General features: G+C 51.3%; 1 protein-coding gene across 1 annotated transcript in view; it reads right to left on the bottom strand.

The window, feature by feature from the left end:
* The window catches only part of LOC306919017 (uncharacterized protein), a 193,311-nt gene that overhangs the window by 142,839 nt on the left and 35,459 nt on the right, over positions 1 to 15,013 (bottom strand). Inside the window, exons 11-18 of the mRNA XM_079531859.1 lie at positions 12,934 to 13,099; positions 10,794 to 10,908; positions 9,884 to 10,047; positions 6,385 to 9,095; positions 5,384 to 6,293; positions 3,007 to 5,297; positions 1,348 to 1,722; positions 290 to 415 (exon numbers count right to left, since the gene is read on the bottom strand). Coding sequence (XP_079387985.1) covers positions 290 to 415; positions 1,348 to 1,722; positions 3,007 to 5,297; positions 5,384 to 6,293; positions 6,385 to 9,095; positions 9,884 to 10,047; positions 10,794 to 10,908; positions 12,934 to 13,099 — 6,858 coding nt within the window. The remainder of the gene's footprint in view (positions 1 to 289; positions 416 to 1,347; positions 1,723 to 3,006; positions 5,298 to 5,383; positions 6,294 to 6,384; positions 9,096 to 9,883; positions 10,048 to 10,793; positions 10,909 to 12,933; positions 13,100 to 15,013) is intronic.

Genomic DNA, 15,013 nt, shown 5'->3' with positions numbered 1-15,013 from the left:
AACGTCTACCGCTGTGCTCCCCACGCCCCCACAACGTCTACCGCTGTGCTCCCACGCCCCCACAACGTCTACCGCTGTGCCCCCACGCCCCCACAACGTCTACCGCTGTGACCCCACGCCCCCACAACGTCTACCGCTGTGCCCCCACGCCCCCACAACGTCTACCGCTGTGCCCCCACGCCCCCACAACGTCTACCGCTGTGCTCCCACGCCCCCACAACGTCTACCGCTGTGCTCCCACGCCCCCACAACGTCTACCGCTGTGCCCCCACGCCCCCACAACGTCTACCGCTGTGCTCCCACGCCCCCACAACGTCTACCGCTGTGCTCCCACGCCCCCACAACGTCTGCCGCTGTGCCCCCACGCCCCCACAACGTCTACCGCTGTGCTCCCACGCCCCCACAACGTCTACCGCTGTGCCCCCACGCCCCCACAACGTCTACCGCTGTGCTCCCACGCCCCCACAACGTCTACCGCTGTGCCCCCACGCCCCCACAACGTCTACCGCTGTGCTCCCACGCCCCCACAACGTCTACCGCTGTGCCCCCACGCCCCCACAACGTCTACCGCTGTGCTCCCACGCCCCCACAACGTCTACCGCTGTGCTCCCACGCCCCCACAACGTCTACCGCTGTGCCCCCACGCCCCCACAACGTCTACCGCTGTGCTCCCACGCCCCCACAACGTCTACCGCTGTGCCCCCACGCCCCCACAACGTCTACCGCTGTGCCCCCACGCCCCCACAACGTCTACCGCTGTGCTCCCCACGCCCCCACAACGTCTACCGCTGTGCTCCCACGCCCCCACAACGTCTGCCGCTGTGCCCCCACGCCCCCACAACGTCTACCGCTGTGCTCCCACGCCCCCACAACGTCTACCGCTGTGCCCCCACGCCCCCACAACGTCTACCGCTGTGCTCCCACGCCCCCACAACGTCTACCGCTGTGCCCCCACGCCCCCACAACGTCTACCGCTGTGCCCCCACGCCCCCACAACGTCTACCGCTGTGCTCCCACGCCCCCGGCAACGTCTACCGCTGTGCTCCCACGCCCCCGGCAACGTCAACGGGCGTTGAAGAAAGCAACTCGCGGTTGTAACCATGGTTACCAACAGTAGCTCATGTAACACCCGTCACCCGTCAAATATGCGATATTGCGTATTTAATCATTTTTATATGAGACAGTCTCGCCTTAGCCCTGGAAGGGCCTGGAAAAAGATAGCTATACCGTGAGCTAACGCTAGCATTAGCGCGTTTGCTTCAAGTGCTTCAGAGTAAAAGCTCTGTCTGCCAGCCAAGCGATATCCTGGCCAAAGTGTTCTAGTCAATAAATCAATTCACTTCTCACCTTCCTCCTGATAACTTCCTGCCCCGCCCTCTTCCTCCTGATGACTTCCTGCTGCGCCCTCTTCATGGAGACGGGTCATCTCCTCAAGCTCCTCCTCTTCTGTATCCAGCTCCACCTCCTTTAGTCCGTCCTCTCCTACCTCTCTCCTCTGCTGTGGAACACCTCCTCCTAGCCCCTCCCCCTCATTTTCTTTCTCCTCCTCTTTCTGTAGCTCCTCCTCTCTCTCTTGCTCCTCCTGTCTCTCTTGACCAATTAGATCCTCCTCTTTATCTAGCTCCTCCTCTCTATCTAGCCCCGCCCCCTCACAGATGCGTTGTTCTTCCGCCGTCGTTTCCACGGCATCTTCCTCCCTCTGCTCCTCTTCCTCGCTCGCATCTGCACAAACGAGCCAATCAGAAGACACCCGTTAACGTTCAATTCAACCAGAAACCTTAATATCCATAGCATGAACCTAGCATCTGTCTAACTAGCATGCTAATGGACCTAGCATCTGTCTAACTAGCATGCTAATGGACCTAGCATCTGTCTAACTAGCATGAACCTAGCATCTGTCTAACTAGCATGGACCTAGCATCTGTCTAACTATCATGCTAATGGACCTAGCATCTGTCTAACTAGCATGAACCTAGCATCTGTCTAACTAGCATGGACCTAGCATCTGTCTAACTATCATGCTAATGGACCTAGCATCTGTCTAACTAGCATGGACCTAGCATCTGTCTAACTAGCATGGACCTAGCATCTGTCTAACTAGCATGGACCTAGCATCTGTCTAACTAGCATGCTAATGGACCTAGCATCTGTCTAACTAGCATGGACCTAGCATCTGTCTAACTAGCATGGACCTAGCATCGGTCTAACTAGCATGCTAATGGGCCTAGCATCTGTCTAACTAGCATGCTAATGGTCCTAGCATCTGTCTAACTAGCATGCTAATGGACCTAGCATCTGTCTAACTAGCATGCTAATGGGCATAGCATCTGTATAATAACATGCTAATGAGCCTAGCATCTGTCTAATAACATGATAATGGGCCTAGCACCTGTCTAACTAGCATGCTAATGAACCTAGCATTTGTCTAATAACATGCTAATGAGCCTAGCATCTGTCTAACTAGCATGCTAATGAACCTAGCATCTGTCTAACTAGCATTCTAATGAACCTAGCATCTGTCTAATAACATGCTAATGAACCTAGTGTCTGTCTAATAACATGCTAATGGACCTAGCATCTGTCTATAACATGTTAATGGCCTAGCATTGATCTAATAACATGCTAATGAACCTAGCATATGTCTAATAACATGCTAATGACCTAGCATCTGTCAGTCACACACACACACACACACACACACACACACACACACACACACACACACACACACACACACACACACACACACACACACACACACACACACACACACACACACACACACACACACACACACACACAACTCACCGTCATCAGACTGAGCGTGTTGCCGGTCACTCAGAGGAGAGGAGCTACAGACAGCGCTAACAGGACTAAAGCTAAAATGACCAATGCTAACAGGACTAAAGCTAACAGGACCAATGCTAGCAGGACTAAAGCTAACAGGACCAATGCTAACAGGACTAAAGCTAACAGGACTAGCGCCTGGGCTGACCACCGGGCTACCGGTCTGATACGCGTGACAGGGACTCATCTGAGGAGGGCTAGCTTGACCTGAGGTGGTGATGTATGTGGCGACGTTGTGGCTACCGCTAACCGTAGTGCCGCTAGCCGCGGCGGCACTGCCGTCCTGAATGGGGCTGCCGTGCACGGAGTGTGGACGCAGACAGCTAGCGTCGGCAGGACTACGTGGCTCTGTCTGAGCGGAGTGTGAGCTGGCAGTGGTGCTGTCCTGGGTTTCTATTGCACTAGCCAGTGTTCCGCCAGCATGGCTCCCACTGGTCGAGGGAAAGACGCGCTCTTCTAGGCTAGCTTCCGTTGAGTTAGCGTCAGACGGGCTAGGATCTGTCGAGTTAGCATCAGTCGTATGAAAACTTGACTCAACCTGAACTCGACCAACCATGACGGAGCCCTGTAGCTCTATGGCGCTAAGCGCCATTTCCACGCTTTCTCCTGGGCTAGCGACAATGCAGCTAGCTTGTGTGTGATTAAGGCCATGTGTGAAGCTAACATGAGCTGGGCTACGAGTGGGATCACCGGGACTTTCACTGCCCTGTGCTGGACTACTGTGAGCCGGGCTGGCGCAGGCGGAAACCACACGGAGCGGGCTGGCAGCGAGCGACAGGTTGCCGGGTGCTGAGCTGGGGCGAACAGGGCTACTGGCTACCGAGTGATCTGGCGTTTGGTCGGCGCTACGCGCGGAACACAGCGCGGCGGGACTGGACCAGTCCCTGGCTGGACGGGGAAGGACACCGACAGTATGCTCCGAGGCGGCCAGGTGTGTGAGGCCCGGACAGGTGTGGATGGCACGGACTTCAAAAGCACTACGGTGAACGGGACTGGAGCCAACAACCGGTGGAGAGGCGGGGCTACCGTGTGATGAGGGGCTACAGCTAGCGTCAACGCTAGCACCATGCGATGGAGACCTACGGCTAGCGGCACCGCTTGGGGAGCTACAGCCAACGGGACTGCTTTGTGCCCGACTAGCATGAGGAGAACATGAACCCATGTGTGCATGTTTAGGGCTAGCAGTTGCCAACACGCTACCGTCAGCCTGCGCATGAAGAGGGCTCTGGCCAGTCCCACCACGGCTGACTGCTTGGACCGGGCTGGTACATACTGGACCAGTATGAACGGGACTAGTATGTGACAGACTAGCTTGTGTGTGATTAGCATCGGCAGCACTGCCCTCATTTATCTCCATCTCCTCATCCTGAGGTGAAACAGGATGGTTTGGGCTAGCCTGTAGCGTCGATGAGCCAGCCTGTAGCGTCAAGGAGCTAGCCTGTGGTGTCGAGGAGCTAGCCTGTGGCGTCGATGAGCTAGCCTGAGGCGCCGATGAGCTAGCCTGTAGCGTCAATGAGCTAGTCTGTAGCGTCAAGGAGCTAGCCTGTAGCATTAAGGAGTTAGCCTGTGGTGTCGAGGAGCTAGCCTGTGGTGTCGAGGAGCTAGCCTGTGGCGTCGATGAGCTAGCCTGTGGCGCCGATGAGCTAGCCTGTGGCGCCGATGAGCTAGCCTGTGGCGACGATGAGCTAGCCTGTGGTGTTGAGGAGCTAGCCTGTAGCGTCGAGGAGCTAGCCTGTAGCATTGAGGAGCTAGCCTGTGGCGTCGATGAGCTAGCCTGTAGCGTCGAGGAGCTAACATGTGGTGTTGAGGAGCTAGCCTGTAGCGTCAAGGAGCTAGCCTGTAGCATTAAGGAGCTAGCCTGTGGTGTCGATGAGCTAGCCTGTAGCATCGAGGAGCTAGCCTGTGGTGTTGAGGAGCTAGCCTGTAGCACTGAGGAGCTAGCCTGTGGCGTCGATGAGCTAACGTGTGGTGTTGAGGAGCTAGACTGTGGCGTCGAGGAGCTAGCCTGTGGTGTTGAGGAGCTAGCCTGTGGCGTCGAGGAGCTAGCCTGTGGCGTCGAGGAGCTAGCCTGTGGCGTCGAGGAGCTAGCCTGTAGTACTGAGGAGCTAGACTGTGGCGTCGAGGAGCTAGCCTGTGGTGTTGAGGAGCTAGCCTGTGGCGTCGAGGAGCTAGCCTGTAGCATCGAGGAGCTAGCCTGTAGTACTGAGGAGCTAGCCTGTGGCGTCGAGGAGCTAGCCTGTGGTGTTGAGGAGCTAGCCTGTAGCACTGAGGAGCTGGGCTGGAGCATTGAGGAGAGACTGCGTACTGGATAGGGGCTAGCAGAGCCGATATGTAGCGGGCTCATCTCCACTGCACGGGGGCTAGCAGAGCCGATATGTAGCGGGCTCATCTCCACTGTACGGGGGCTAGCAGAGCCGATATGTAGCGGGCTCAACTCTTCGGGCATGGAGCTGGCAGTGGGTTGGATATGCGTGGTCACAGCGTTAGCAGCAACAGCTTCTAAACAGCCAGAAGGGCTAGCAAGAGATGAACTTGCCTGAATGGGGCTCGTTGGGGCATCGACGTCCAGCAGTTGGCTAGCTGAGATAACTTCTTCCAGGGGTTGGCTAGCTGAGCTAGCTGCTTCCAGGGGTTGGCTAGCTGAGCTAGCTGCTTCCAGCGGAAGCCTAGCTGAACCCATGAGATGTGTGGGCCTGTTGGCCTGGGCAGGGCTAACGGGCTGTGACAGAACACCATGAACAGGACTGACAGGCCGCTGACACGGACTGCAAGGAGCAGAACGCCACTGAACTGAAAAAAGACTAGCGTTTCTGGAGCTAGCATGAACTGGACTAGCGTGACTGGAGCTAGCATGAACTGGACTAGCGTGACTGGAGCTAGCATGAACTGGACTAGCATTTCTGGAGCTAGCATGAACTGGACTAGCGTTTCTGGAGCTAGCATGAACTGGACTAGCATGACTGGAGCTAGCATGAACTGGACTAGCGTTTCTGGAGCTAGCATGAACTGGACTAGCGTGACTGGAGCTAGCATGGACTGGACTAGCATGACTGGAGCTAGCATGAACTGGACTAGCGTTTCTGGAGCTAGCATGAACTGGACTAGCGTGACTGGAGCTAGCATGAACTGGACTAGCGTGACTGGAGCTAGCATGGACTGGACTAGCATGACTGGAGCTAGCATGAACTGGACTAGCGTGACTGGAGCTAACATGAACTGGACTAGCGTAACTAGAGCTAGCATGAACTGGACTAACATGGACTGGACTAGCGTGACTGGAGCTAGCAAGAACTGGACTAGGGTGACTGGAGCTAGCATGAACTGGACTAGCGTGAGTAGAGCTAGCATGAATTGGACTAGCGTGACTGGAGCTACCATGAACTGGACTAGCATGACTGGAGCTAGCATGAACTGGACTAGCGTGACTGGAGCTAGCATGAACTGGACTAGCATGGACTGGACTTGTGTGACTGGAGCTAGCATGAACTGGACTAGCGTGACTGGAGCTAGCATAAACTGGACTAGCATGGACTGGACTTGTGTGACTGGAGCTAGCATGGACTGGACTAGCGTGACTGGAGCTAGCATGAACTGGACTAGCGTGACTGGAGCTAGCATGAACTGGACTAGCGTGACTGGAGCTAGCATGAACTGGACTAGCGTGACTGGAGCTAGCATGAACTGGACTAGCGTGACTGGAGCTAGCATGAACTGGACTAGAGTGACTAGAGCTAGCATGAACTGGACTAGCGTGACTGGAGCTAGCATGAACTGAACTTCCGTGTGAAGGACTAGAGTTAGCAGAGATAGCATGAACTGGACTAGCATGATGGGAACTGACATGCGCTGGACTAGCGTGACTGGAGCTAGCATGAACTGGACTACCGTGACTGGAGCTAGCATGAATTGGGCTAGCATGAGGGGAACTGACATGCGCTGGACTAGCGTGACTGGAGCTAGCATGAACTGGACTAGCGTGACTGGAGCTACCATGACTGGAGCTAGCATAAATTGGGCTAGCATGATGGGAACTGACATGCGCTGGACTAGCGTGACTGGAGCTAGCATGGATTGGGCTAGCGTGACTGGGGCTAGCATGGATTGGGCTAGCGTGATGGGAACTGACATGCGCTGGACTAGCGTGACTGGAGCTAGCATGGATTGGGCTAGCGTGACCTGAACTTGCGTGTGAAGGACTATCGTTAGCAGTGGCGACATGTGAAGGGCTAGCATGTGCAGTACTACTCGTTGTCTCGATAGGGCTACAGTAGGCTGGCGTTTCACTAGGCCTACTGCAGGCTGGCGAAAGGCATTCTTGGTACAGTGTTGACATCTCCCGACGTGGCACAGGGCCAGGAGAGGCGGCGGGATCAGTAGGACTTAGCTGCTCTGTAGGAGAGGGTGCAGGGGTGGTAGGCCCACTGGGGGAGGCTACAGGGGTGGTAGGCCTACTGGGGGAGGCTACAGGGGTGGTAGGCCTAATGGGAGAGCTTACAGGGGTGGTTGGCCTAGTGCGAGATGCGGTATCTTTTAGCTGCTCTGTAAGGGAGGTCGCAGGGGTGGTAGGCCTACTAGCAGGGCTTGCAGGGGTGGTAGGCCTACTACTAGGAGACGCGGTAGACTTTAGCTGCTCGGTAGGCCTGCTAGGCGATGTGGCAGGGTCAGTAGGCTGAAGCCGCGCTGTAGGCCCGCTGGCCGGCTGACCAGCCTGTTCCAGTGTCGCTTTAATGTCCCGTGTAGGACTGTGTTCAGTAGGACTGTGTTCAGGTTGGGTAGGACCGTGTTCAGGTTGGGTAGGGCTGTGTTCAGGTTGGGTAGGGCCGTGTTCAGGTTGGGTAGGGCCGTGTTCAGGTTGGGTAAGGCTGTGTTCAGGTTGGGCAGGGCTGTGTTCAGGTTGGGCAGGGCTGCGTTCAGCTTGGGTAGGGCTGCGTTCAGTAGGAATGTGTTCGTGGGCCTCAGGACTTGGCGGGGCTGAAGTGGAGACGACCGGCGCAGGCCTGCTGCCATGCGACGGGGAAGACTGCCGAATCCGCACAGGACTAAGCCGGCTTGGCCCGGAGGCGACGGAGAGGAGGAGACCCTGGACCTCCGTAGCGGGCCTTCGAGGGGGGTCTTCTAGGCCACCGTGGTCCGTAGTAGGGCTACCTGACGGAGGGGTCTGGTGGGGGGAGCGTGTAGGGCTGCAAACGGTGCGAGTCGTCTGTGGATCTGTGAAGCTGCGGACCTCTGCAGGGCTGTGCGTAGGCTCCGTCTGTAAGGACGGGTGAGTGACGCTGCGTGTGTCTCGGGTAGGGCTGTGATGTGATGTAGGACTACGCTGGCCCTGTGAATGACTGGGCTGGGCAGGGCTATGAGCAGGGCTATGTCCAGGGCTATAAGTAGGGCTATGAGCAGGGCTATGTCCAAGGCTATGAGTTGGACTACAGTGGGCGGATGTGGTGTACGTTAGCTCTGAATGTGCGTGTCGGGCAGAACTGTTTACCGTGGGGCTACTCTGGGCCTGCGTAAGGCTGTGTGGCATGGGGCTGGCAAGTCCAGGAGCTGTAGGACTAGCATGGCTAGCGTGTGTAGGGCTAACGGGTCTCATAGGGCTAGCATGTGTAGAGCTAACAGGGCGAACAGGGCTAGCATGTGTAGGGCTGACAGGACTAGGTTGCGTAGGGCTGACAGAGCTAACAGGACTAGCATGTGTAGGGCTAACAGGGCTAACAGGCCTATCTTGTGAAGGGCTAACAGGACTAGTCTGCACAGGGCTAGCTTGCATAGGGCTAACAGGGCTAGCCTGTGCAGGGCTAACAGGGCTTACAAGGGTAGCTTGTGCAGGGCTCACAGGGCTAACAAGGATAGCTTGCGTAGGGCTAACAGGGCAAACCGGACTAGCCTGTGCAGGGCTAACAGGCCTACTAACGGGGCTAGCTTGCGTAGGGCTAACAGGGCTAACAGGACTAGCCTGCGGAAGGCTAACATGGATAACGGGACAAGCCTGTGCAGGGCTAACAGGACTAGCTTGCGTAGGGCTAACAGGGCTAACATGGCTAACAGGACTAGCCTGAGGAGGGCTAACAGGCCTACTAACGGGGCTAGCTTGCGTAGGGCTAACATGGCTACCGGAACTAGCCTGTGCAGGGCTGGCTGGTCTGAGCTCCTCTCCTGTGGCGCCCTCTTCAGGTCGACAGATGAAACACACGTATGCGTCTGACCCCGCCCACTCACTTCCTGCGTGGGCCAGGCAAGCTGCATGGACGGACCTACAGATCAAAACCAAGGTCAAAGGTCACTCAGGTCATAACAGGACTGTAGGGGTGCAACAGCAAATAGTCATCGATTTAGAGAATAAATACATCAATATTAACATTGATTTAACAATTATAAATTGGGGGTCCCAGAGATAGAAATGTGATTAAATGGGGGTCCGTATGCATGTCAAACTGGGGGTCCTTGGAATTAAAATATAAATACTTCCGTAATCCAGTCTGGAGCAACGGAAGCTCTGATCAGGAGTTTGATTTATTTATTAAGTATTTATTAACAGATTGGAGAATTACAGTACATTTCAATCACAACTCAACACAAAACTGCTGGATGACCATAAAGCATTACACTTGTTTACAATAGGGTCCACCATGTTCAATTCATCATAACATTTAGAGACGTAGGCCAGTTTCGAATTGCAGCCGTCCGTAGGTGTCCTTTGAGAGCGGTTTTGAAGGAGTCGAGGGATTTGCATGTCTTAATGACAGTTGGTAGGGCGTTCCACATTTTGGTGGCATAGGAGCGAAATTAATTTAGTCCCTTGTTTGTGCCGAATCTGGGTTGCACATGGTTTGTTGAACTCCCTCTGTTTTTTACAGTCGCGCAAATGTATCCTAACGTAAAAATAAATCATCTACACATATAGCTTGCTGCTTAGAAGAAATGGAAATAAAAAAATAAGAAAATGTAAAGATTTTTAGAAAAATATTTCCCCGGGAACTGAACGCACAGCAAGCTTCCTTGCTGTGCGTGTGCGTGTGCGTGTGCGAATGCATGCGCGCACCTGAAGCAGGAAGTGCAGGTCAGGTGATCGCCAGAGTGGGCGGGGTCAGGCGTGACGCCACACAGCGGGCAGGGCAGGCCGGGGTCACATGGCTCACACAGAGACTGCTGATTGGCCCACTGCCCCGACGAGCCACACCCACACCGTGCACACACTCTGCAACTCTGGATGGACAGACAGACAGACAGACAGACAGACAGACAGACAGACAGACAGACAGACAGTATTAGCTTAGTAATCATTGACATGAATTATTTTTTAATTAAATGGTAAATGGTGCATTTATATAGTGCCTTCATCCAAGGACCCCTGGAGGAGAACCACTGAACTAGGACATGTGGCGCTACAGTAAAGCGTGTGTGTGTGTGTGTGTGTGTGTGTGTGTGTGTGTGTGTGTGTGTGTGTAGGGTGACCAGATGTCCCTCTTTGCGTGGGACAGTCCCTCATTTCCTAATCTTTTCAGGTGTCCCACCAATTGAGACCCTGTCTGTCCCACATTGTGACTGTCAGGCAATTGCATCAGTGTTCAAATGCCCTAATAGTTAGTCCCCTAATAGTTAGTCCCCTAATAGTTAGTCCCCTAATAGTTAGTCCCCTAATAGTTAGTCCCCTAATAGTTGGCCTTCTGTTGTAAAGCTCTCTCATTGTCTCTTCCTGCAAGATGTGTTTTTTGTTTTTAAGGCTGAGTGTATAAATGATAGCCAATAGGCCTATGGTCGAATATGACATCAAGGCATGTAATAGCAACTCAAGTAGTAAGTTGCTAACCCGCTACTCCAGTATCGCTTGTGTGGGACAAGTGGGACGGGGTCCCCCCATCCCACTTGTCCCACGCAAGCGATAATGAACAGTTTGGATCTGGTCACCCTATGTGTGTGTGTGTGTGTGTGTGTGTGTGTGTATGTGTTACCTTGCACTTCCAGGAGGGGGCAGTAGGAGTGTGTTCCAGGGAAGGTGTGAGACATTGTGTGTGAAACGTTTTGTCACAGCGCGCACACACCAACGCACTGTCCTCCACCCGTAACCTAGCAACCGCACGCACACACGCACACACACGCACACGCACACAGACACAGACACACACACACACACACAGTAAAAGTTAAAACACACAGGGACACTAGGCATGTAACGATATATCGTATATATCGATATTAAAGCTGCTATAAGCAATAATATGTCACAATATGAATGACCTTTTTATTTTTTTATTTTTTTGGTATTCAGACCATAGAGTATATATATAATAGAGACTGAACTGGCGCGAAGCTCCGCCCCCCCAGCTATTCATGTCAGTGGAAGTTGCTCAGTGGCGTTTTGAAGCACCAGGAAGACTGCCGGAAGTCCCTCCCAGGACCTCAACTTTGAGGTCCTGAGTGACGTAGGGCAACCGAGCGCTCAACGTTAAAGCCCAGCTGCACGGGGTTTCCCGGTCATGAATCCACGGGTCCGCCTGTAGTCCCTCCTCCTACCACTAGGACCCAGAGCTTCAACGTTGGAAAGTCTGCCTGCCCCCTTGATTCAGACAGCCAGCAATGGGTAGAACGCTCCCAAAAATAATTGAGTCTCTGTGACACATCTAGGGGCCGCAATCTGCATTCAAAGATGTTCCTAGAAGCTTTGTCATTGGTAAAAAAAAAAAACGTCGCAGTGACTAACCAATCAGGAAGCAGACAGGCAAATCTACCAATGACAAAGCTTCTAGGAAAATCTTTGAATGCAGATTGCGCCCCCTAGATGTGTCACAGAGTCTAGTTTTTTTTAGGAGCGTTCTACTGCTGGCTGTCTGAATACCAAAAAATAAAAAAATAAAAAAGGTAATTAAAATGTGGACATATTATTGCAGCTTTAATCCCGACGATATATAATCGATTTTTTTTTTATTAAAAAAATAATAATCTAGGGGGGGGGCTAGTGAATTATGGTGTGTGTGATGTGAAATGTGAGCTTTAATCATATTCAAGTGCTTTTGGAGAGAAATGAGACTGATTCTACCAGACGTTGAAATAGAGAACTATTCCATGATCAGAAACGACAGAAACAGGCATGGTGGTGGCGTGTGTATGTATATTCACAAAGACACTGAATACGTTAGTCGTACTGACTTACAGCATGATGAAATTGAAACTGTGTGGGTTGAATTAATTTTCAAAAATGCTAAATCGGTATTAGTGGGCACCGTCTACAGACCGCCTGACCAACATGGGTTCTATGATATACTTGAGGGGTGCTTAGCCGGGGAGGAATGTGTAGAGAAAATCCTGATTGGCGACAATAATACAGACATGCATCGTTAGGAAGCACCTGTGTTCAAGTCATTCAGTAGGTTCTGTGATCTGCATAGTGTCAGTCAGCTAATTACCCAACCCACTAGAGTGTGTGATTCTACTCAAACTGTCATTGACCTCATTCTGACCTCGGACAAATCCAGAATCTCCAAGAAAGGTGTTATTGTATGTGGGCTTAGTGATCATTTTATGATTTTATGTACCCGCAAAAAACAAAAACAAAACAAAACATCAAACCGTCATGTCTAGGGACCTCAAAACCTACTCTAGCCTTTAACCTTGACCAGGTCACTAACTTGGTCCTAAGTAAGTAAGGTTAAAGGCCTTTAACCTTGACCAGGTCACTAACTTGGTCCTAAGTAAGTAAGGTTAAAGGCCTTTAACCTTGAACTGGAGAGTCTGGATTGGTCCGACGAGCTCAGGAGCTCACTAGTCGAGGAAGCATGGCTTGGCTTTAAAACCAAATTTACATCAGTACTAAACACCATGGCTCCTTTGAGAACCATCAGGGCCAAAACCGCTCGGAGCCATGGATGAATTCGGACATACTGACTGCAATGAAAGCCAGAGACAAAAAATGCTCTGAACTTCTCAAATGCAAGTCCAAGCTAGCCAGGCGCTTTGACAGTGATCTCCAAACCCAACTGGGCATCCTAAAAACACAATGAAACAAGCTAAGAAACATTGACTACCATGTCTAAATCTGCTAAAAGTAACTTCATCAGTGCGTGCGTGCGTGCGTGTGTGCGTGCGTGCGTGTACCTGCAGTTGTGACAGCAGCGACACTGAGGACACTCCCACCCCGCTCTCCTCGCCATGGTAACGGCCACGGGCGGGTCCAGACAGTCGCCGTGGTAACGATCACCACAGCAACAACACATCAGCTGACCAATCACATCGCCCGCCCTGGAACACAACACACACACAGCTACACGCGCATTCACGCATTCACGCACACACACACACACACACACACACACACACACACACGCAGACAAAAATTGAACGAAAATTGCAAGAATCCTAATGAATGGCCATATTGAAACGTTCATATAGGCCTACTCTAGATTCATTGCGCATAAAGTGTAAAGTATTTAAAACCTTTTTTTGTTTTAATCATGGCGTACAGCTCATGACAATCTAAAAATCCTATCTCAAAGTATTAGAATATTTTATGAGACCACTCCAAAAAAAGTTGTTTAATCGACAAAAGGTGTTATTATGGAAGCCCAGGTTTGCTTTGATAACTGCCGTAAATGAATGCGTGTTGTTCAGTCTCATGTCTCACACCTTCCTCTTGACAATAGAGGGTATGCGTGTGACATCATCATCAAACCAGGAAGTTATGCAGGAACGCCTACTGAGTGGCAAAAAACTACTTTCTGGCCTTGACAGCCCATACATCCACACAGAAAAGTCTTATCTGATTGCATTAAACAACATTAAACAATGTTAAACTCACTTTGCCTGTTGCTTTGCCACTCGATTTGCCACTCGATGTGCCATTCACTTTAAGCATGCGCATACTCTCTATACAACCTAGATTCTGTGTGGGGTTCAGATCAGGCCAGTTGGCTGGTCAGTTAAGCACAGTAATATGGTCAGTACACCAGTTACTAGTAGTTTTGGCTCCGTGGGCAGGTGCCAAGGTGGCAAGTCCTGCTGGAAAAGGAAGATCAGCGTCAACATACGGAAGCGCACAGTGCTGTAAAATATCATAATAGACGGTTGTGTTGAGACTCTGGACTTGACAACACACTGTGATGATTTAGGCTGTTATCTGAATGGCGTTGGTCCACTGACCGCGAAGACTTCACACTGGTTTCAACACAGACCATGGTATTACTGTGTTAAAACTACTAGTAACTGGTGTACTGACCGTGGTATTACTGTGTTAAAACTACTAGTAACTGGTGTACTGACCGTGGTATTACTGTGTTAAAACTACTAGTAACTGGTGTACTGACCGTGGTATTACTGTGTTAAAACTACTAGTAACTGGTGTACTGACCGTGGTATTACTGTGTTAAAACTACTAGTAACTGGTGTACTGACCATGGTATTACTGTGTTAAAACTACTAGTAACTGGTGTACTGACCGTGGTATTACTGTGTTAAAACTACTAGTAACTGGTGTACTGACCGTGGTATTACTGTGTTAAAACTACTAGTAACTGGTGTACTGACCGTGGTATTACTGTGTTAAAACTACTAGTAACTGGTGTACTGACCGTGGTATTACTGTGTTAAAACTACTAGTAACTGGTGTACTGACCGTGGTATTACTGTGTTAAAACTACTAGTAACTGGTGTACTGACCGTGGTATTACTGTGTTAAAACTACTAGTAACTGGTGTACTGACCGTGGTATTACTGTGTTAAAACTACTAGTAACTGGTGTACTGACCGTGGTATTACTGTGTAAAAACTACTAGTAACTGGTGTACTGACCGTGGTATTACTGTGTTAAAACTACTAGTAACTGGTGTACTGACCGTGGTATTACTGTGTTAAAACTACTAGTAACTGGTGTACTGACCGTGGTATTACTGTGTTAAAACTACTAGTAACTGGTGTACTGACCGTGGTATTACTGTGTTAAAACTACTAGTAACTGGTGTACTGACCGTGGTATTACTGTGTTAAAACTACTAGTAACTGGTGTACTGACCGTGGTATTACTGTGTTAAAACTACTAGTAACTGGTGTACTGACCGTGGTATTACTGTGTTAAAACTACTAGTAACTGGTGTACTGACCGTGGTATTACTGTGTTAAAACTACTAGTAACTGGTGTACTGACCGTGGTATTACTGTGTTAAAACTACTAGTAACTGGTGTA

Source organism: Electrona antarctica, assembly GCF_951216825.1.
Source record: "Electrona antarctica genome assembly, contig: scaffold_71, whole genome shotgun sequence".
Classification (NCBI taxonomy): Eukaryota; Metazoa; Chordata; class Actinopteri; order Myctophiformes; family Myctophidae; genus Electrona; species Electrona antarctica.
This window is presented reverse-complemented; position numbering and strand designations above follow the sequence as displayed.